Source organism: Nyctereutes procyonoides, unplaced genomic scaffold (assembly GCF_905146905.1).
Source record: "Nyctereutes procyonoides isolate TBG_1078 unplaced genomic scaffold, NYPRO_anot_genome, whole genome shotgun sequence".
Lineage (NCBI taxonomy): Eukaryota > Metazoa > Chordata > Mammalia > Carnivora > Canidae > Nyctereutes > Nyctereutes procyonoides.
This window is the reverse complement of record NW_026575137.1, coordinates 3698464-3722987: the sequence shown is the minus strand read 5'-3', so window position 1 is coordinate 3722987 and position 24524 is coordinate 3698464. Positions and strand designations below refer to the sequence as shown.

Here is a 24524-nt window from a genome sequence, read left to right as displayed (position 1 = left end):
AATCTTGGTATCTCCTTCTCATAAAAAGAAAAAAAAATGAGTATGCTGATCTTGTATCTCTGGCCATATATATCTGAACTCAAGTTGATTTTTTTTTCAAATTGATATTTTTATAAACAATTTTTAAAAATTAAGATTACTACAATTCCAACGGAAATCTCAACCCTACTTTTTCAAATTCAGATATTCACCTCTGTTCGATGAACCATTAGCCAGTTTCCATCAGATGTCTGTTTGTGGAATTCCAGGTATGGATCTGACTTTCCAAATAGATCCTACATTTAAAAAAAGTTAATTATTCTCCTCTGAAACCATGTGAAACCACATATTATTCATGTTACATATCAGCAATACCTGAAGCCTAACTCCGTAGTACAGATATATATGCAGAACAGTAGTAAATACAAATCCCATTACCTTCCTCATGAACTTACAAACTTGCTGAAGCGAGGCATTTGTGATAGATGCTCATAATCCTGTGTATCAGGACTTTACTTCTCAAAAAAAAACCCTGAGAACATGGCTTTTAAATATAGTGAACAATAGGACCCATAATCAATAAAATATGTCTTAGACTTTTTTTTTAGATTCTATTTATTTATTCATGATAGACATAGAGAAAGAGAGAGAGGCAGAGACACAGGCAGAGGGAGAAGCAGGCTCCCTGCAGGGAGCCCGACAAGGGACTCGATCCCGGGTCTCCAGGATTACACCCTGGGCCAAAGGCAGGCACTGAACCACTGAGCCACCCAGGGATCCCCTGGACTTGTTTTCATTATTAACGGTATTCATTTGTATGGCATTGAATAGTTTGATATAAATGACATTTCAAACATTATTTGTACTGACTCCATGAGGGACAGAGCAGTTATCAGCAATAAAATGGATTCAGAGGGGTTAAATCACTTTGCCAAGATCACACATCGAATGAATTCCTGGATCAGAGTCTTGACTTTGTATCTTATCCTTCTATGTCCAATACTCTTCCACCAATTCCACACATTTCTTTACACACACAAGGGAGTAGAGGTAAGTATGTGAAATGCATAACAGAATTATTTGAAGGGTACAAAGTATATCTTCTTTTTCCTCTGTAATTCACACCACACCCGTATAATGCTGCAGCACAGTGAGTGCTCAAAAATGCCCTTATCAGCATCCTCAACACAAACACACACAAATATACACACCTACACACACTTACACGGAAATTAAAATTCTGGAAGAATGACCAAATCAATTCCAAAGGTCAAACTCAAGTAGTGAAATTATAAATGATTTTGTTTTCCCATTTTTGTTTGCCTTCCTTTTGAAATTTCCACACTCCTTAGAATTTTATTTGTCAAAATGAATTCCTGTTACCTGTTAATTCCATAGTAATATATGTAGCTATGCCCCTGAATTGAAGATTTTTTTGAGTCCTAAATTAAACTCAGTATTAAAGTAAGAACTAAGATAATGTTATTTCCCTCCTGAGCAGTTCAATGTCAAGCAAATAATACATTTGGTACAAAAATATAAACACAGGGCAGAGGGGAGGAAGCCGGGGTGGCTCAGTTGGTTAGAAGTCTGACTTTGGTTCAGATTATGATCTCAGAGTCCTGTGATTAAGCCCCATGTCAGGCTCCTCACTCAGTGGGGAGTCTGCTTCTCCCTCTCCCTCTGCCTCTCCTCCTCCTCGTGCTCTCTCTCTCTCAAATAAATAAAATCTTTTAAAAAAAATACATAAACACAGGGGTACCTGGCTAGCTTAGTTAGGAGACCACAGGACTTTTGATATTGGGTCATGAGTTTGAGCTCCATTTGGCTGTAGAGATTATATACACACACACAAAGGCTATGCAGAACTTTACAAAAAAAATTTTTTTTGGAGATTTTATTTGAGAGAGAGAGAGTACAGAAGCAGAAAGAGAAGCAGACTTCCCACTGAGCAGAGAGCTTGACGTAGGGCTCAATCCCAGGACCCTGAGATCATGACCTCAACCGAAGGCAGGTGCTTAACCAACTAAGCCACCCAGGCACCCCAGAACTTAAGAAGAATCTTAAGAATCAAAATAATAAGCCCCTACGTGAACCATTTTATAAAAATAGCAGCACTATACACAGGGAAGTTAACTTTCTAAAAACTAATGTACCCTGTCTGACCTATCTTAGAAATAAACCTATGAAAAAAAAGCAGGATATCATTATTACCATTCTGAAAGGTCACACAACAAATCTTCTCTGAAAGTTCATTAAGAAGTCAGTAGTAGAAATAAAATAAGAATTAAACGTTCCTGGGGTGCCTGCTTGGCTCAGTCAGTTAAGCATCTACCTTTGGCTCGGGTCATGATCCCACAGTCCTGGGATTGATACCTGTGTCAGGCTTTCTGCTTGGAGCCTGCTTCTCCTTCTCATTCGGCCTACTTGTGCTCACTTACTTTCTCTCTCTCTCTCTCTCTCTCTCCCTCTCTCTCTCTCTCTCCCTGTCAAATAAATAAATAAATAAAGTCTTAAAAAAAAAGAATTAAAAGTTCCTGATTCAGACCCCCAGAGCATATTAAGTGAAAGAAGCAAGGTGGAGAAAAGTATATATGTGCATATATAGAGAATATACATATATGTGTGTGTGTGTGTGTGTGTATGAAAGTATATGTCTGGAGGCACACAGGAGGCTTAGGCAGTTAAGCAACAGACTCTTGCTTTCGGCTCAGCTCATGATGTCAGGGTTGTGAGATGGAGCCCCAAGTTGGGCTCCCATTGAATGGAGCCTGCCTAACATTCTCTCTCTGCCTGTCCCTCACCCCTGCACACTCCCCGCCCCACTAGTGCATGCACATGGACACACAGGCACTCTCTCTCCCTCTCTCTTGCTCACTAAAAAAAAGTATATGTATGTAGTATGCTACAGATACCCAAGGGCTGATGGTGGGGAATATAAATACAAATACATACACACATACATATCTATCTATTAGATATATCAATATACACATACATATATGTATAGATACACAGACATACAAATACACATACAAATACATACACAGACATAAAAAATTATTATTATTATTATTATTATTCCTTTTTTTAAGGAAATTGAAAAATTAAACCAGGGATGCCTGGGTGGCTCAGTGGTTGAGCATCTGCCTTCAGCTCAGGGCATGATCCCGGTCTGGGGATCGAGTCCCGCATCGGGCTCCCTGTGAGAAGCCTGCTTCTCCCTCTGTCTATGTCTCTGCCTCTCTCTCTGTTTGTCTCTCATGAATAAATAAATAAAATCTTAAAAAAAAAAAAGAAAAATTAAACCATAAAATATAAATTTTAAAGCATTATTACCTATAGGGGAAAAGGAAGAAAAAACAGAGTGTACAGAGAAAGAAGCTAAATATCTTGAATATATCTTGTTTTATAAATTTGGCTTTGGAACCACATAAATCTTCTACATAATTATAAAACAAAGTTAAATTTTCTAAAATTGCAAACAATCCCTAAATATCAAAAGCAAAATTCAAATGTGTCATTGTGATAGAATAATTACTAAAAGATTTCTTTAAAACACAAGAATTTGAACACACAACCCAAGTGGAACATAAAACCCTAAAGACAAAAAATTTCAAAGAAGGGTGCCTAGCTCGCATAATCAGTAGAGCATGTGACTCTTGATCTCAGAGAAGTGAGTTAGAGCTCCACACTGGATGTAGAGATTGCATAAATGAATAAATAAAACTAAAAAAGAAAAAGAATTTCAAAGAAAGCTCAATCTGTTTTCAGTAAAATTGTTGTTAATTATAATATGGATATTTTTATTGTGAAACTCTGTAAATTGTAAAAGACAAAACAGATAAGTAAATATGTCAACATCCTTAGGAACAGAGATTTTCAGCCTAAGAGAAGGGAGTTAAGGCCCTGTAATTCTATATTTGAACAGGAAATAGTTGTACAAATTTATGATTTAGTTCTTCTTTAAAAAAAAAAAGTCTTTTCTCTAATTGTCTACTAAAAAGCCTTAGAAATAGTAAGTGGCAATAACCAACAATAAGCACCCCTAGCACCAGACTGATCTCTACATAACAATTTCCACTAAAATATAATCAGTCTCTTTTTAATCTGCCAGTCTGGAGCAGAAATTAGATAAAGTAAGCCTGAAACATCTTGTCATGCCACAGAGCAAGGAAGCTATCCAAAGGCTCCTGGAGACGTGCCAATTGTTTTCAGGAACAAACTTAACGAGGTTCCCATAGGCTAAAGTTAAGATAATTTAAGCATCAATAAGAGTTCACTGATAAAGAGCTCATAGCAACACTAAAAATAAAAAACAACAAACGAAAAAAAACCCCACATTGTCACATTTAGAGGATGATAGGCAACCGACTTATTCTGTGAAATGGTGTATATGAAGGAAAATAATCATTTTAATTTGCTTCCTGTACAATCATATCTCAGAAAAATAAATACCTAACATGGGTAAGAATACTTTAATCTATAGAAGTATCCTCATTAATAAATGAAGAAGCAATGATACCATGAGAATCTCATGATTTAACAGACTCTTTAACACATTTAAAAAAATAAAAAATAAAATAAAATAAAATAAAATAACACATTTAGATAGTATAATTATAATTATACTATAATTATCATCAGTGTTCACTAACATCCCAAAAAGAACTCAACAATGTGAGCCTCCTGATGTAAACACATGCCACCACCTACTGAATTGTTGCCTTACCTACAATTCAAAATACCATCAGATCATTTCTCTAAATTCAGTTACCAGCTTACAGAAATCAGGAAATAAAGGTAGAGAGAGGAATATGAATACTTGTGGTATCATTTAACAATCAGCTATATGCAATGTTACAACTTCTATGGGACAACGGAGTCCATTTCTTTATTGAATAAGTTCCATGATGGACGAAAGGATGGATGGGATGAAAGGAGGAAATGTGAGGGAATAAAGGAGAGAGGGAGGGAGGAAGTAAAAGAAAGGAGGGAACTTACGGTTTAAAGAAGACTTGAAACATATTAACCAATTATACTGTTTAAAGAACCTTTGGAGATACACCAAAATATTTACAGAATAAATGATATGATGTCTGGGAGGAGCGAAGGTAGATAGAGGTGGAGATGAAGCAAAATTGGCCATGATTTATAAGTGTTGAAGATGGATGATGGGGACATACAGGGTTTTTTAAAGACTATTCTATTTTTGTATGTTTAAATTTTTCAAAAAAAAAAAAAGTCCCTGGCTACTAATCTGTTTGCAAATTGAATTGTAAGGTAAATGTAAATGACAAAAAAAAAAAAAAATTTGGTTTATGTGATTAAATAAAAAATCAAGGAATTATTCTAATTCATGCTATATACTAAATTGTTGTGTTATTATTGTGTTGTGTTGTGAATTCATTCCTCATTTAAAAAAAATATTGACTTTTGGAAGCAAAGAAGAAAACCCAATAGAGCATGGAATTTCTATTTCTTTCCTTAAGGTAATCCAACAACACTCTCTCAAATGCCTTTTACAATAACAATACTTTTAATAACTCCTCTCTTAAGCTAGACAATCCCTTTGATAACATCTAGAGGAAAGAGGTAAAAGAAGATGGCTTCTGCTTAAACGTACATAGAAAAGAATTTGGAAGTAACTAAATACTCTAAGTGATGCTTAGATGATGGAGTTCATAATACTAATTGCATTATTATTTGTTTCAAAAAGGAATCAAGGTGAGGCAAAACATGATATCCTTGTGGAAATGTGTATCAACTACTCACCTTATTGTCGAGTTTTCTTGCCTCCATTTCAAACAAGACCACTCTGTTATCCTTTATTTCCTCAGCTGAAATCTAAGAGTACATAAGGTAAGTAAAAGACCATATGTTTTAGGAGCTCTGATAAACTCAGAAGTACTGACTTATTCTGTTATCTGATAATAGATACAGTCTGTACTAATATAGATTTTTAAATCTTTGATAAAAAAATAGTACCATCCAGAAAGACTGATCATTATTTATTTTAATTATATAAAATAAATATTTTCTCAAAATATGCCAAATCTGTATTATACAACTTACTTTTCAAATGTTGTTGCCCCAAATGGATCTTCACCATTCCATTGAAAAATCAAAGCCCTGAAAGACTGCATGACCCTACCTAAAGCTCTCCTAAAGTAAATCATACCTAGAGAACACTTTAAATTGAAATAACAGATCGACATTTTTCATCCAATGTAACTGAAAATCTTATTCTACTTAAAAATTCCAGGCTATCATTACCCTAAGGGCAATAAAACTAACTACTGTAATGTTCTGTCTCACAGAAGTCATCACCCCAAAGACACTTAACATTCTTATGCCTCCGGAGATTTAAACTAGGGCAAAATAGTTGCTTAGGGAAATGCCCTGAGAGTGACGATAACCCTCAAACATGACTCTCTCAGGGAGCCAGCCTTCCATTCTCAGACAAAGCTAAAGTTAGTAACTATTGCTCGAGGCAGTGATAATCTGGACAGAAACTCTAGAAGATAATTACTTTATCCTATTATTTAAAGATACTTATTTAAAGTATGGCATTATATAATTTGAAATCTAAAACAGTATAAAGCACATATTCATTTGCCTAGGACCAGTAATTAGCAATTGAAAAATCTGAATGGAAGATGGGCAGGAGAGTGCAAGCACAAAAAAAGATAGTTAAGAGTTGAGAGGTTCAGGGGTGCCTGGTTGGCTCAGTTGCAAGAACATGTGACTCTTGATCTGGGGGTCATGAGTTCTAGCCCCACATTTAAGTTATTATTTAAATAACTAAATTAAAACTTAAAAAAAGAAAGAGTTGAGAGGTTTAGCGGGCATAGCATAATATAAGATCCGTTTGGAATGAAGTCCATTATGCAGTTTCTTTGCTATTGGAGGAACTGTGTTTGTTTTGGAGAGGCTCAAATTAATCCATTCAGATGATTAAGCCATTTCTAACTTGGGAGTTTACAGTTCCGTGTGGAGAGAGAGGCAAGCATCACCAAGGTGCACCTGATTCCAAGGGCAATTTAAAAGACTCAAAGAAGGAATTCCCACATCGCATTTTTCTCCTTCTTTTTGACCCAACACATTTCTCATTTGTTATCATTATAGGTCAAGTACAGATGAAGGGCAGCATTTGGGATCAAATGATAAAGCGTAGCTATATAATATTTGTCTGCTTTGCATAGTTTCAGCATGTCCTATTATGCTAAAATCTTTTCAGGCAAAAGACCAGTATCTTATTGTTTACCGTGATGCTCCCTTTCCCCGCAGGTCTGCCATTTTTAAGCACCAGTGGTCGAGTTAGCTTCTTACTGGAAACAATCTGTTAAAATTGAAAAGTGATACAAAGAGCTATTTCACTTCACCATGTGAATTTTTAAGCTGAATGATTTCAAAAACAGTTGAGAATGAAGTTGATTTAAAGTCATTAGAAATGGAAACATTAAATCCATGCCTTAAGGATTTAGAGATTATAAAACACATCTACATATTTAAAACCCACTGGAGGGACGCCTGGGTGACTCAGTGGTTGAATGACTGCCTTTGTCTCAGGAGCTGATCCCGGGGTCCCCGCATCAAGTCCCGCATCGGGCTCCCCAAGGAGCCTGCTTCTTCCTCTGCCTATGTCTCTGCCTCTCTCTCTGTCTCTCATGAATAAATAATCTTTTAAAAAATAAATTAAATAAATAAATAAATAAAACCCACTGGAAAAGATTTCCAGGGAGCCAGTCCTGGCAGATATTATCTCCCCAACCTCTAGTTTCTTTATCAACTACTTCAAAGTTCAACTTCTTCCCTGTAATGGACAAAGAGGGACAAGTTCTCTTCATATATACCAATCACTGAGCTAAAAAACCCTGTAGGGAAGAGGTGGGCCTGAGAACACTCAATAAATGGGATTCAATTGTTCAACTGACACAGAACTTGAATATATAACCCCCACAAAATATCATTTTATTTTTTTTAAAGATAGATGCATCAAAGTTTTAGAAAACTGATCAGCTTCAGCTTCATATTGTCCTTGAGACATAGGAAATACCCCAAACAATTCACTGAAAAGTAAACAAATCTCAGCAAGAAGTGTCACCCACTGAAAAAACAAGGACTCCTCCTGAGGCCTTCCCAGCTCTATTACAAATGGTCATGACCTCTCTTGATTTTTTTTTTAAGATTTTGTTTATGTATTTATTTGAGAGAGAGAGCACATATGAGCCAGGGGGGTAGGAGGGGTGAGGGGGGGAAAGGAGCGGAGGGAGAGGGACAAGCAGACTCCCGACTGAGCAGGACCTCAGGACCCTGAGACCACAACCTAAGCTGCAATTAGGAGTCTGAGCCACCCAGGTGCTCTACGATTTCTCTTTGGAAGTCAGACTCTGAGAAAGGAGCAAAATGGTAAACCTACAGATACAACTCTCCCCTGATCAAATCTGCCATATAGGAAAAACAGATAATTAAGCAACTATGCATGGACCTTGGATGCGAAGGTAGAAACAGTAGAGACTACCATGGTGAGCACAGGGTGGTTCTCCAAACTACTCAAGGGAGTCAGAGGAGGCTTACTGGGGAGGAAGGCTTACACTGAGGTATCTGAGGTTGAGGAAGAGCAAGCCAGGTAAAGGGGCAGTGCTGGGCCATCAGGGATCTAGAGGGACCAGTCACGTTAGTTAGAATATCAGAGAAGCTACTGTTACTTTGAAAGCATTTATTACTTAAACATAAGAACAAAATTGTAGGGGTGCTTGGGTGGTTCAGTCAGGTAAGCCTCTGACTCTTGATTTTGGCTCAGGTCATGACCTCAGCATCCTGAGACTGAGCCTGGCATCAGTCTGCTTGACCCTCTCCCTTCCCTCTGTCTCTCTGTCACTCTCTGTGCTCTCTCTCTCTCTCTCTCTCTCTCAAATAAATAGTAAATAAAATTTAAAAAAAATTTTTTTTAAAAGAACAAAATTGTACTAAAATCTGTAAATAGTACACAAAGCAGCTAGAACAATAGTATTACTTATTGAAATGTCAAATGAAACACTCCTAACTCAAAAGAATTAATGAGCTTTGCCAAAAATACGTCCTTGCCCTTGTGAAAAATAAGATAAATTCTATAATGTTCAAACCAAACATACTAATATATGATTCAGGTCTTTAAAGTGATTACATACTTTTCAACTCTAAAAATTAATGAGCACTTATAAAAAATCACCCAATTCTCTAGTTAAAATTTAGATACAATATACTGCAGTAGCTAGTTATACTCACTTGTCCAAGGGTACATTCAAATTCTCCTAAGAAGTCATCATCACTCAGCGCTACGGTTTTGTTGTCAATGTCATAAATCCCAAATTTCAATTTCTGAACCACTTCGAAGTAGTAGTCAATAATAAATGTCTTGGAAAATGTGGGATTCAAGCAATTCTTAATCCTTTCTGTGCGATCAACCTATACTCACCCCCAAAACAAAAAATTTATTCAGGTCAAAGTGCATTTACATTTTAGCATCTTTATGTACTACAGGAAACTATATATAAGCATAACAGCTAAAGAAAGTTTCTATATGTAGATGAAAAATTCCACAGTCAAGGAAGACAAACATGCCCCCAAAAAACTGCATTAACAGATGAAATGTTTTCATTATTTTTTAACAGTTTTAACAAGTGCTTCACATTATCAAAAGAGCAATTCAGACTGCTTTTCACCTACAGTATTTAACATTACCTCATACCACTGTTGACCACTTGTATTCAAAAATAACACACATAAAGGGTCCGACTTTGACCCTACATCCATATCCAAAAGATTGTCACAGGAAACATTCAGCTCCACCTTCGTAACGCATTGGGCAGCCATCTCTGGAGCTGTGAGAAAGCCAAGGAAATGAGAAAGCTCATGAAATGGTGCCTTTAAGAAGTACATACGGTCCCACTGAAATAGCTGAATTCTTAGGACAGACTGTCAAAATAGGATCATGGAGTAAACTTGCTAGAATAAGACCGTTAGGATGTGCCTCCTGGCAATTCAGGTGGCTATTACCCCATCCTAGTATTTAGTCAGATTCTCTTGCTGGGATGAAACTCATTTACTGTATAAAAATAAAATGCAGCTTTCAAAATGGCCAATAGAACATATTATTCTTTTTTTCACTTCACTATAAGTTTTACCATTCAGAAAAAGTTCAAGTATATTCTTGATCTTTCACATAAAGGTAAATACTGTATTCAGCTGAATAACAAAATGAATTAAACTTCAACCTTTATTTTATTTTTATCTGTTTATTTAACAAGATACTGAGTGAGATATTTTATTTTCAAAGAATTTCGGGGGCACCTGGCTGGCTTAGTTGGTGGAGCATGAGACTCTTGATCTCAGGTTGTGGGTTCAAGCCCTGCATTGGGTATAGAGATTACTTAAAAATAAAATCTTAAAAAAAAGTTCATCTAAGATTCAAACCTGGGGAATAAAAGACCCGAAGGACTCCCTAATTCCCCCCCACACACACCATCTCCCTACATTTTACAGCCATGGTTCTCAATCTTGGCTGCTTATTGGAATCAACCGCAGAGTTTTCAAAGCCACTGATGCCAGAGTCCCACACAAAGAGATTTAACTGGTTTAGGGTGCAACCTGGGCATCAGCTCCTTGGATGACTCTAATTTGTAGACAAGGTTGGCAAACCCAGTCTCCCAGAGAGCATCTAATGAATAGGCATGGCTCATGCTTCCTGAAGACTTGCTAAGAAATACCACAGTTAGCCTAACTTTCACACATCCCCCCTCACTCCAATCTCCATTCAATATATGAAAACGACCAGGGACAAAGTAGAGTACTTGGGAGCTGGCCTTGAGAGTCGATATATCGAGGGTGAGGGAAAGAAAGGAATTGCACATGTAACCAAAAAGAGGACACAGGCATTGCATTTCTCAGCTGAAAGTCCACTTAGCCAGCTAACAGTCCAGTGGAGGTTGATGGTGGTAGGACAGGTTCTCAAGGTAGGAAGATAACTCCTCCCTTGAGCAGTCAGGGTGGCTTATCACCACCTTCAGCCCAGAGCGTGATCCTGGAGACCGAGGATCGAGTCCTACATCAGGCTCCCTGCATGGAGTCTGCTTCTCCCTCTGCCTGTGTCTCTGCCTCTCTGTCTCTGTCTCTCATAAATAAATAAAATCTTTAAAAGAAGAAGAAGGAGGAGGAGGAGGAGAAGGAGGAAGAGGAGGAGGAGGAGGAGGAGGAGGAGGAGGAGGTAACCCCTCCCCTAGAGCTGCTGGTAACATCCTTAGAATATGGAGTATTTAATGCCCTTGACCTCCACTTTGAGATGAGCTGAAATTCTGGGACAACAGGAACAAATCCATTCATGATCCTGTTATGTTTAAATAGGGTATCTGTGCTGTACAAAATGACTAATCAGGTCTGAAATGACAAGGATTACTATGAGAAGAGCCCTTTGGCAATGTCAATAACAACTCATGTCTCAGGGAAATTCTTTAATTACTCTAATGGACTCTCTAAAAATCATAGCAATACTCAAAGTGTGGCAAAAATCAATACCAGCATTTAATATTCCTAAGTTAAAGGAGAATGAGACATATAAGGTAGGTTTCATACACTTAGTAGCTAGAGATTTCTCTTAAAACCAATGTTACGTGTGTGTATCTCCACTTGGGAAGAGAATTATTCTTTAATAAGCAACAAAATTCACAAATTCCCGATTTGTCTACTAAATATCCTACTCAGGTATTTTGTAAAACTAAAACTACTATAAATTCAGATTTCTTTGTTTTGCCACTTTACATTGTCCAAATTATTAAGTGCCAAAATACACAATGCTGACAATATGTGCCAAAGTTATAAAGATCAAGGAGAAATCACTGAAGCAGACAGAGGAGAATTAGCAGTACTAAGAGTGTGTGGGTGAGACTGACATTCCCTGGGCTTTGAAGGATTCCATTAGGTGAAGAGAGAGCACAGCACAGAGGTAGAAAAACCAAGACATGAGAAGGCATAGAGAGGACACCTCATCATGTGTCTCAGAAGTGAGGATCCACACATTGGGGGAAACCAAACTGGACAGGAAGAGAGACAAGTTTGGAGTCCTAAGAGCCAGGCTGAAGAACTCAGGCGAGTGGGTAAGAAGGTGCTAGGGAAAGTTCTCAAACTGGGAATAGGATGAAATGGCTTCTTTTTAAATGTCACTTGTGTCAGGACACCTGGATGGCTTGGTCAGTTAAGCGTCAAACTCTTGATGTCAGCTCAGGTCTTTGCTCCTTCCTCTTCATCGCCTCATTTGACAAGCTCTGGAATCAGACAGCTGAGTTCTCCTCTGGGCCCCACCACTGACCTAATGATGTGTGACCTCAGGAGAGAGTCTTAACTTCCCTATAACACCTCGGTTTCCTCATCTGCAAAATGAAAATAACCAGAAAGCCCTCAAAGTGCCAAGGATGGGGAGAATTCAACAGAAAATATATATCTATGTGTGAAGTCAGTCTCAAAGCAAAGAGGCACAACACATCAGAGGAGCATTATTTTTTCCCCTAACAATGCCCATACAAGAGCTACAAAAACAACATGCCAGACACACCTCATTATTTAGTAAATTGTTGACAGTTACATTACTACATCACTGTTAAGACACAAATTTCCTCCATTAACAGCATTCCCCCATGAAAATGACTCTGAATGCAACCTCATTTTTTTCTAGAAACTCATTATGGCTGAATGACAAATTGAAGAAATTACATAAACAATCAGGTCTGGAACCTTGTTAATAGCAACATTCATGAAGATGCTCTTTTCATTTCCTCTCATTGTCATCATCCAGCACATGATATACAATTTAAAAAGAGCTTTAGAGTATTCTTTTATGATGGAAGAAACTAAAGCAAATGTTTTGTACCCTTTCAGTATGGAAAATAGGAGATTTGGCTGGGATAAGTGGGCAGAAGAATGTGTGTGCACAACTAAAGAATGATTCTATGTATTTTACTACTCAAAAAGCAGGATGAGAGAGAAGACAGAAAGAGCCTCTAGGAATGGATAGTACCTTATTACTACACAGATTATTTATTGGAGAATTTCTATAATACAAATAACCCCTGGAAATACTAAACCTATCAACCATTCTCCCTAGTCTCCATAGTCACCCTAATTTTCCTGAATCAACATTATATAACACAGACAGTTCAGACGAATTAAAAATTAAGACCCAATCACTGAAGTTGGGCTAAATGTATGAAATTTAAGGCATATATATAGTCACTCCTATGCCAGAGCTGAAAATTCTTGTCTCGTGTGCTTTCTCTTTTCCCATCTTCCCTTAAAGGTATTCCTTACATCTACTCAGTAAAGCAGATTTTGCCTAGAATCTGCAAATCTCTCTCAACTATGGAGGTATAGAACCTTCTCTATACCCATGGTCACAGCTACTTCAGATCTTCTGTAGCTCTACCTGCCTACTTAATGGTCTCCAGATAGGCACTCTCACTGCCAACCTCTCTACTCATATCATGATTTTATCACTTCTGATTAAAAAAAAAAAAATCGGGGAACCTGGGTGGCTCAGTCGATTAAGCATCTGCCTTCCACTCAGGTCATAATCCCAGAGTCCTGGGATGGAGCCCAGCATTGGGCTCCCTGCTCAGTGGGGAATCTGCTTCTCCCTCTGCCCCTCCCCACTTGTGCTCACTTGCATGTGCTCTCTCTCTCAAATAAATAAAATATTTAAAAAAATAAAATAAACAGGGCAGCCTGGGTGGCTCAGCTGTTTAGCTCTGCCTTTAGCCCAAGGCCTGATCCTGGAGACTTGGGAAGAGTCCCACATCGGGCTCCCTGCATGGGGCCTGCTTCTCCTTCTGCCTGTGTCTCTGCCGCTCTCTCTCTCTGTGTGTGTGTGTGTGTGTGTGTCTCATGAATAAATAAATAAAATCTTTAAAAATAAAAATAAAATAAAATAAAATAAATTTTAAAAAATCATTACTGGCTACCCAGGGTCTACATTAGTCCAATGAGCTATACCTGGAATTCATGGCTCTGTCTACATCTGCCCCCAGCCTGCCCATCTAAGTTCCTCAAGATCCACTTTAAATGACACTTTCTCCATAAAGCTGTTGCTGATACTCCCCTGGTGCAGTTATGGTACTAACAATATTTTCTTTAAACTATCGTTACTTGTATGCATGGCTCATCACCCTTTCTATCTACTGTGAGCTGACAGGGACCTGTGCTTTACTGCTTCCTCTTCACCCTGAAGCACAACATCTGGCACAGGTTTTTCATGGCCGGAACAGCAGTAACTCTGGAGTCAGTATGCTTGATTCAAATTTACCTTCTCATCATATATTTGGGTGTGTTAACTTTACCAAATTATCAGTCTGAATCTCAATTTCCTCATCTATAAAATAGGGATAAAAAAATTACCTGACAATTGTAGATTTGTAGGGCACTCAGCATTTTTAGATAGCCTACAAATTGTAGCAATTGTTAATTTATTAACTACTCAAATATTTTAATTGATAGTGCCAGCATCAATGGCTTATTATTCAATATTAAGACAAAAGCACCTTTCTCATTCTTGTTTATAAAGAACTTCTCAGAAAAATAATAAAAGAATGTCTGGAATTTACAAAAATTAATCTGCCAAGCAGGCTGCCTTTACTATAGATAAGTGCTAATTTCCCTAAATCCCCTCAGAAGAGTTTGTTTACCTGAGGTACTGCATAGTTGTTGCATGAGGGAAGGGGGGCCAGAGCCAGTGACGGTGACTCATTATTTGTCATAGAACAATTGGGAGGGAGAAGTCAGTGCCCAGCCACCAAAGTCTTTTTACTAAACTTCACTCTTTAGCAACTAAATGAAGAGGCTGGCAACATTACAAAGTTCTCAAAGGTTCCTTCTGGTTCGTATACCATGATTCACTAACCGCTGCTATTCGTAGTGCATCCTGCATGGCTTTCACTGAATTCGAGCAGGGTAACCTTGGGGCAACTGGAATGGTGCCCAGCAACATCAGCAGTACACACCCTTATGCAGTGTTTCAAACTGTGTGGCTCGGAACAGCAAAGGTGTCCTGCTCGACCTCCCTCCAAAAAAATGGGGGAAGGGTAGTAACAGGGCAGTAAATTTAAGAGCCTCCACTACTTGGAGGTCCCAGGTCAAATCAACAAGTGTTTACATTAAGAGGTTATAGATGGCACCCATTATCATGCTAAGGACAGTGGGGGCATGATACAGCAATAGAAGACCTTGGAACTCATTATAACCACATCGGGGTGATCCATTCATTTAACAATTATTTAATGAGAATCTTCTATTTTTTTTTTAATCTTCTATATGTTCTAAATGGGGTAGGGGAAGAATGCAAAGCAAAAGCAAAATACCTAGGTATCTAAGCATACACAGAAATAACACACAACAATATAAAACTGTGTGGTGCAGAGAGGAAAGAATCAAAGTGCCCTCGGAGCTGGAGAAGAAATCTAGAGCTTTCTTTTTCTTTTTTTTTTTTTTAAGATTTTATTGATTTATTTGACAGAGAGAGAGCACAAGCAGGTGGAGCAGCAGGCAGAGGGAGAGGGAGAAGCAGGCTCCCCATTGAGGAGAGAGAGCCTGAGGTGGGGCTGAATACCAGGACCCTGGGATCATGACCTGAGCCAAAGGCAAAAGCTTAACCAACTGAGCCACCCAGGTGCCCCAAGATTTCTATTTTTACAGAGGATTAAAACTATACTCCATTATAAAGGAATTTTTTTTAAGAATTTATTTATTCATTCATGAGAGAGAGAGAGAGAGAGAGAGAGAGAGAGAGAGAGAGGCAAAGACACAGGCAGAGGGAGAAGCAGGCTCCACGCAGGGAGCCCAATGTGGGACTCGATCCCAGGTCTCCAGGATCATGCCCTGAGCCTAAGGCAGGCACCAAACTGCTGAGTCACCCAGGGATCCCCATTATAAAGGAATTTATATTCATGTTGTCACTTGCTACTGAATTTTTTTTACTTAAACTTAAAGCTAGAGAGTGGGAGAAGGGAAAATGGAAACAAAGAGTTAATAAACATACAAGGCTAGATAATTTCTGGTTTTTGCTTTCTACAATATTCTCAAAATGCTTCCAAACAATATATTATCTTCTGAACTTTACCAAAAAATCCTAGTAAACTGGGCAGGACAAGCATTAATACTATATGGCTAGAGATCAATACACCAGAGCTATGACTATAATATCTGGATTGCCCGAGACTATGTCAAATAATATTCAGCACATTGTTAACTTTCAAAACAATACATAGTGTCTATTAGAAAAAATAACAATAATTGGCCCCAATGTTTAAATTACTTGCCCAAAATAAATAAGTTACTAAGTAGCAAGGCCAGGACAAGAACCCAGATTTGTTTCCTATCATGCCAAAATGTCCCGAGAGCACCAAAGCCTGTACTTAATCATTACTTAGTATAATAGCAACATTCTCTAATTAATTTCCCTATAGCTTTTTAATTAGTATATCAAATGTAAATATTCAGCCTGACACAAATTAATGAATATGATCTCATAAAATTAGAAAATCAATATTGAGGCTACTACTATGATCATCTTTCTTTAAACAAAGGTAACCCAGAATAAACAGTAGTGGCCAAACAAGGACGCCTGCGTGGCTCAGTCGTTGAGCATCTGCCTTCGGCTCAGGTCATGATCCTGGGATCCTGGGATGGAGTCTCTGCATCAGGCTCCCTGCAGGGAGCCTGCTTCTCCCTCTGCCTTTGTCTCTACCTCTCTCTGTATCTCTCATGAATAAATAAATGAAATCTTAAAAAAAAAAAAAAAAAAAAGTAGCAGCCAAACAGTGGAAGAACTGGAATGGTTTGTATTTCTATCACAGCAGTTCCTCTTCAAGACAGCCCATTATACTGTGAATGACTTAAGGCTAAGAAAGCATTTTCTTCCTGCTGGAGTCTCCACATACACAGATCTACATGGGGGCCACAGGATCTCAGGAGGTGGCAACATTAATTCTCAGGAATATACCACACTTAATACCCAGTGAAAACTTAACGTTAAAGGAATGTACAGTAAGCCTGCCTTGTATTTATTAAGAAAGTGATGCCCACATTTTTTTTCTTAATCCCTGCAATGGAATACTAGAAATGGGGATAGAGAATTAGAATTAGGCCAAGCATTAAAGCACACAAACAGAGAAAAGGGCACGTTTTCTTTTTAATGAGCAAAGGGACCAATAGGGTCACTGGACCAGGAGTGGGAAAAATAGTGTAAGTTCTGTGTCAGTCACACCACATGTGAGCAAGGGCTGTATGGCTCTAGGTATCAGGTTTTTCAATTGTTAACTCTAAGAGTTGAGCCAATCCCTTTTTTTTCTCATTAATTTTGTTTTATTTGAGAGAAAGAACATGAGAGAGAGAGTGTGTGTGCATGAGCAGGGGGAGGAGTAGAGGGAGAAGCAGGCTCCCCAATGAGCAGGGAGCCCGATGTGGGACTCGATTCCAGGACCCTGAGATCTTGACCTGAGCCAAGGCAGATGCTTAACTAACTGAGCCACCCAGGCCCCCTGAGCCAATCCCTTTAAGTAACTTCCAAAGCCTCTTCTAGTTAATGTTCTGTGACTAATTTAATTACAGTGAGTACAGAATTTGTTTAGGAAGTAGTACTGAAAGAGTAGAAAAAATTTTTTTTAAAAGTAATAGCAGAAAATGTATAAGAACCAAAAAGAGAAATGGAAGGAAAAGAATAAAATTTCCAAATTCAGCTTCCATCTCCCACTACTGAAGAGCTGTACCCGAAAAAATATATATATTTAGATACTTTCCCACCGGTTAGGTACTTTTCTATCATCATTAAATATTCTATCCTCAGATGACTTGAAAAATAATACACATCAACAAACAAAACACAGGGCCCAATCTATTCGGTACCCGCAGCATAATAAGGAAGCGAGTTTTACTATCATCCATGGAATCACACATTATTTAACTCCCAGCTCATATCACAGAAAATTCCTATGATTATATATTGATCTGTTTTATGATTAATAGCAGGTTATAGGGTTTACTTTACATGTGTTTCAGATTAGACCACTTTACTAATCCCTTGGCTGCTTTATACACATTTTGGAAATGTTGCTGATTATATCATCAAGCCTATCAAATGAACAGTTCACAGTAGGTGCACTGAGTGAGGTGTTAATAAAAGCTAGAAGCAGTTGTAACATCTCAATATTGCTTCGCTTTCGAAGCATGCATCTTGGCAAAATTAGCTACAAAGTAATTATCTACAAAGTGAATCATCTTTTACCAAAAATGGCGTTGATAAAAATCAGAACTATATCCTCTAGCAGGAATTTCCAGGATGCTCAGTTGAAAAATGTTAAATGTGTAAGGACTCAGTAAAGCTTCTGGCAGTTTGGATATTATATAAAGGCATATCAACCTGCTGAGACTGATGTCCCTTGGTGTTTTTAAGAGCTTTAAGAACACCTCACCTTGGGATCCCTGGGTGGCTCAGCGGTTTAGCACCTGCCTTAGGCCCAGGGCGTGATCCTGCAGTCCTGGGACTGAGTCTCATGTCGGGCTCCCTGCATGGAGCCTGCTTCTCCCTCTGCCTGTGTCTGTTCCTCTCTCTCTCTCTCTCTGTCTCTCTTGAATAAATAAATAAAATCTTAAAAAAAAAAAAAAAAAAAAAGAACTCCTCACCTTCCTAGATGTTGGGGCAGCCATCAGAACGTCTCACCTGGCCCTACTATCCAACTATGCCCAAGTCTAAAAGCACGCTTTCTAAAACTCAGCTCCCTTCCTCTCTTCTTAGCTGGACACCTACAATATTGAATTGGGCAAGATGGGCATTTCACATTTTGTCACTGTATGCTCCTTTCTAGCTCATGGTGAACACAGACACAAAAATTCTTTCAGTTTAAAGCTGGAACAACTACAACTACTTCATTCTCAAGATTTAAGCTGGTACGCTAAGCAGGGGCACCTGGCTGGCTCAGTCAAGTAGAGCATGTAACTCTTGATCTTGGGGTTGTGAGTGCAAACTCCGCGATGGATATAGAGATTACTTAAAAATAAAATCTTAAAAAAAAATCCGCATGTTGAGCAAGGATTGTTGAAATGTTTATACATTTCCTGGTTTCAAGAATATTCCGTTTATGGTTACTTGGCACATAAACTTCAACTGGTTTCAACTTTCTGGCAATCCTCTATTTCCCAACCACAAACAGTTTAATGATACTATTCATCCATTCAACACGTATTTATAGAGTATCTACTGTGTGTCAGGTCCTTTCCTGAGGTGTTAAGAGAACAATGAACAAAACAAATATCCGACCCTGAGGTTATACTATAGGGAGAAAGACAATAAAAAAGATAAGAAAAGGAGGGGGGGGGGCCCTGGTTGGATCAGTCGGTAGAGCGTTGGACTCTTGACCTCCGGGTCATGAGTTCAAGTCCCATGTTAGGCATAGAACCTACTTTAAAAAAAAAAAAAAGGTAAGTAAAAAAAAATAAAATAAAATAATAAGGTAAGTAATCAACCTAATGGATTATATAAGCCTGAAATGGTGAATGCCTAAGATGGGGAAGCCAATCTCTTTTGAACAATATATATTATGTGATATTTGATGCACAGAAAAGAATGTATGTAACATGCATGAGTTATAAAGTACAACAATCAATTAAATATCTGTAAAACTACCACTCATCTTAGAATCTTTGAATATCTATGTCAAGAGTCAGTCAAGTTTTTCAGTAAAGGAAAAAACAAGTAAATATGTTAGTTCTGTCTGGTCAAGAGGTCACATTCATGGTCTCGGTCACAACTTACTCAATCTGCTCTGGTAGAATGTAAGTGGTCACAGACTTGATGGGGATAGCAGTATTCTAATAAAACTTAATTTACAAAAACAAGGAGTGGGCTGGATTTGGCCCATAGGCTGGAGTTTGCTGACCCTTAATCTCAGCCAAAGACTCTGAAGTGTTGGAATCACAGACTCTTAGAACATTGGAATCATAGGCTATTTGACCCAAGGAATCCTACAGTGTTAGTTTCAGACTATTTGAATTACAGGATTCTAGAATGTCACACTAGAACCTCAGAGTGTTAGAGGTACAGTGCCTCAGTTGTTAGATGTTACAATTTTGCATATGGTCTGGACATTAGTCAAGGAGTTCCAGCCCTTAGATGACCAGTATGCTACTGAGCATTTGAAATGTGGTACCTCTGAGATGATGTGAGCATGATTTCCAAGACTGGTATGAAAAAGAAATGTGAGATCTCTCAATAACTTTTTAGATTAACCACATATTTAAATGATAATATTTTAAGTATATTTGCTTAAATAAAATATATCACTAAAAATGTTTTTAAAAGATAAGTTAGTGAAATATATAGCATGCTAGGTGTTAAAGTGCTAAAGAAAAAAAATAAGCACGGGAGGGGAGAATTGAAGGTGGGGTATAATTCTAGATATTTTATAAGCTTATCCTGACAACACAATCGGAAATTACTTGCTTTGATTTTCGCTTCTTTTTAAAAAATCCAGACCCCTAAACAGATGAAAATGTGACCAACAAGTTCCTCTTTACAGTTGCAGATACCTATTTTAACATGTACTACCACCTTAGAGGCATAGCAAACTAAAGCTCAGAAAATTGAAGTAGCCTGATGACAATGCATATTGCAATCATGCTGTGCTTTGGTAATTTTCACAGGAACCAGACATTGTACACTCAATTAGTAAGAGGACATTTCAAAATGATTTGCTGAAATGAATATGTATTATCTCTTCTTTTTTTCATGGGAAAACTGTATTAATATGCTATCTATCTAACTTATGTTGGTAAATTTGACCATTACACTGATTTTAATGTTTGTTTGTTTTTTTAAATATGATTGCAATCGGGGCACCTGGGTGGCTCAGTTAGTTAAGTGTCTACCTTCCGCTTAGATCATGATCTCAGGGTCCTGGGATCAAGCCCCTTGTTGGGGGGGGGGGTCCCTGCTCAGCAGGGAACACGCTTCTCCCTCTCCGCCCCACTTGTGCTCTCTCAATAAATAAATAAATAAATAAATAAATAAATAAATAAATAAATAAAATATTTTTTAAAAATATGATTGCAAAAAAAAATGATTGCACACTGATAAGCTGTTATATACTAAAAGAATACAGCTTCTCCAAAAGAACCTCAATATTCTTCTACTAGCTTCTTCAAATTTAAGCCAGCATAATCAACTTAAATGTAGTTATTGTCATTTTACCAAATGTATATATAATGACTGGTTTTGATTATGTCAGAAACTTTAAAAATGTAGTTAAATAAAATCTATGATACTTTTTAGGTGCTCATTTAAACCTCTTCTCAGCCAATCTTTCAACAGATCTTGAATCACATACTCACTACCTAATTATTTGTTGGACTTTAACCTGACTAGCAATCCTTATAATATAAATAAGAACACAAAGGAAAAACACATTGGTAGGAAGGAAGCTAACCTTGTAGGGTAAAGGTAATAGTGGGTACATTAAAGGAATGTCCAAGTTTGGGCTCCTCCAACTTGCTGAGTACTCTCAGTAGATGGTGTCATTGATTTTTGCTAAAAGATACATCTCAGAGAGTATGTTTTTGATGATCAGTGGTGGCTCATTACAGATCTTTGAAGGTCAAAATGTTATTTAGTCATATTTCAGATCCAACACTTTCTTAGTTTTGCTGACAGGCATACTTTCCAGGATAACAAATCACGGACAAAACCAATTTTTTTTTTAAAAAAAAGGTGAAAAGAAAACTCTAAAAATAGTAGAAAAAAAGCATAGCAATAGCAATAGAACTGAGAAAAAAAGGGGGGCAAGGAAAATTATGTCTAAAGCTATCCCAAGAATTGATAGGAGCTAGGATACAGTATGACCTGGGTATCTGAACAGATGCTGCAAAGGAAATATTCAGGACCACAGTGATAGCATTGAAAAGAGAATATAAAACAATATTTGAATGTGTGTAGTTATAAGGTGCCTTAAATTTATGTGGACATCAAGACCATTGTCTATAAAGTGTTTACAGTTATAAATGAAATTAGGACAGGTATCATTATACAACCATTAAAATACAAAGAATCCTTTTGTTTCCTCTATCCTGAAAATTCTTCTCCCTCTCTATTCTTCAGGGGGTAGGTCTGAGAGAAGAAATCCTGAAAGAGAACTGTACACTTCATTCTGAGATTTGTGCCAGCATATTTTAGTCTATGAAGTGCTGAAATTCAGCTCCCCCTCACATCCAAAGTGTCTCCTCATGGTCCAGGCCCAAAAACTTGTTTCCTTGAATATTTTCAGCCCAGAGTGGGATACATTTTCCCAAAACACCAGCCAAAAGGAACTGCCTTTAAAAATATCTCAGAAAGGCAAAAAAAAAAAAAAAAAAAAAGTGGCCCTGGGTACCACACATTCAACTACAGGTTTCACTATAATTGCCATCATATAGGTCTTCTGTCCTCAATTCTCCTTTCTGATCCTTTCCTGCTTCTCTCTACCTGTGCTCTATGCCTACGCAAGTTTAGTTTGGCTCTGACTGGCAGCACTCAGAGCAGGAGTTTGCTGAAACCCAATAAATGACAACAGCAGGATGTACGTAGCTATACCCAGCTTACCACTAACTCTTGTGGCAGGCATTTTGTTGAGTGTTACATAAAAACCCTATGACATAGGATGTATTTTATCTGTATTTCACAAATGCAGAAAACAGGCCCTAAAAGGTTAAGTAACCTGCCCAAGGTCACACAGCTAACAAATGTCAAAGCATAAATTGGAAACCGAGGCATCTGTCTTATCCCAAACAGTAGTGTTCTTTACTTTTAGCCATAAAGCCTCTGCCCTAAAATCATACAGAGACCTGGATTCCAAGACGAATGCTAGCCTAATCAGCACTCGTGTGATTTAGTAAGTCATTTAATCTGAGATCCAGGTGTGCAACAGAAGAACAATGACCACCCAAGTTTGCGGTTGTGAGCATTCAATGAGCTAACCAATATAAAATTTGCCTAGTGCAGTGCCTGTGGGTCATGGTAACCCCAAAATTGCCTTATTGAATCCGGCATTCCCTCTATTTGACTCTCTGATTTGTTGAGGCAGCCACAGACGGGTAGCACCAAGGGTAAGCAGAAGTCGTGGATAACCATCCAAGCGCAACCTTAATGGTCGGTGCTGCGGGGCTCCCAAGGCTCCGGCCCTGCGCACCCGCGCACTGCGCCTCCTCCACGCCCCCGGCTGTAGGGAGCCGGACCGCAATGGGAGCTGTAGATATCCCTCCCCACGCCCTTCTGCCCCGCTACGAAACTGAGCGTTACCCCCCCGCCCCCGAGCTCCTCCTGGAACCCCGGCTGCTCCGAAGCTGCCCGCGCCTCCCCGCGCTCGGTGACCCAGTCCCTCCCCCTCCGGGTGGTGCGGCTCTCGGGGCCCGTCTCCCTCCCCGGGGCCGCAGGCCCGACCCTCCCCGGGCGCCGCCTGCCCAGGTGCGCGGACGCCAGGCCCGAGCTCCGCCTCCCCCGGGCCGCGGACTTTGCAAGCTGGAGCTCGAGCGTCCCGGGCCCGGGGTGCGCGTCCACGCCAGGGCCGAGCGGGCCCAGCCGCCCCGGCGCGGCTCTCTTCCTCCCCCGGGGACCTGAGGGGCGCCGGGCCCCGCCACGCCGGCCCGGAGCAGAAGGACGCCCGCACTCACATCCGGCTCTCAGGGCCGTAGACCAGGGAGGGGTGGAGACCAGCAGCCGGAGTCCACAGGGTGGCCGGGGCGCGGGGACTCAGGAACCCGGGGCCGAACGGGCGGAGGGGCGGGGCCGGCGAGGGGCGGGGCCTGTGGGGGCGAGGGGCGGGGCTGCGGTGTAGCCCCGCCCACCAGGGGGCCAAGGGCCTCCCGGGAACCGCCGACTCTGATCTGCAGCTCGGCCGACTGATGGATGATTATTCAAGGCTCCTAAGGAGATCGCTTGCGTATTCAAAACCCCAAGCTGGTTTTAGGCATTAAAATGAGTTGCTTGGTGCACCAAAATAAATGTAAGAGGGACAAAAGAATTAAAATATTTGAGAAAATGTATGCCACTATCCGACCCAGGGAAATTCAGCAGGAGACTAACTAAAGTGAAATGCAAGCTGCTAACCGTTCTAACTTAGAGCGCTTGCCTTTGGCTCAGGTTATGATCCCGGGATCTGGGATCGAGTCCCCCATGGGGCTCCCTGCATGGAGCCTGCTTCTCCCTCTGCCTGTGTCTCTGCCTCTCTCTCTCTCTGTCTTTCATGAATAAATAAATACATCTTAAAATAAAATAAATAAAATAAAATAAAATAAATATTTGAGAAAATGTATGCCACTATCTGACCCAGGGAAATTCAGCATGAGACTATCTAAAGTGAAAGGCAAGCTGCTAACCGTTCTAACTTAGAGCGCTTTCAGTGTGCACAACTACTCGAATCATTTTACATCCGAGTTTCATTTAATTCTCACAATTTGGGATGCCAGGGTAGCTCAGTGGTTGGCTCTGCCTATGGCCCAGG

At 39.2% G+C, this 24524-nt stretch overlaps 1 protein-coding gene across 1 annotated transcript in view; it reads right to left on the bottom strand.

The window, feature by feature from the left end:
- CPNE3 (copine 3) overlaps positions 1–23801 on the bottom strand; it is a 48769-nt gene extending 24968 nt beyond the window's left edge. Inside the window, exons 1-6 of the mRNA XM_055303428.1 lie at positions 23695–23801; positions 9706–9845; positions 9250–9429; positions 7247–7321; positions 5755–5826; positions 192–275 (exon numbers count right to left, since the gene is read on the bottom strand). Coding sequence (XP_055159403.1) covers positions 192–275; positions 5755–5826; positions 7247–7321; positions 9250–9429; positions 9706–9837 — 543 coding nt within the window. The 5' untranslated portion in view covers positions 9838–9845; positions 23695–23801. The remainder of the gene's footprint in view (positions 1–191; positions 276–5754; positions 5827–7246; positions 7322–9249; positions 9430–9705; positions 9846–23694) is intronic.
- Positions 23802–24524: the final 723 nt, after the last annotated feature.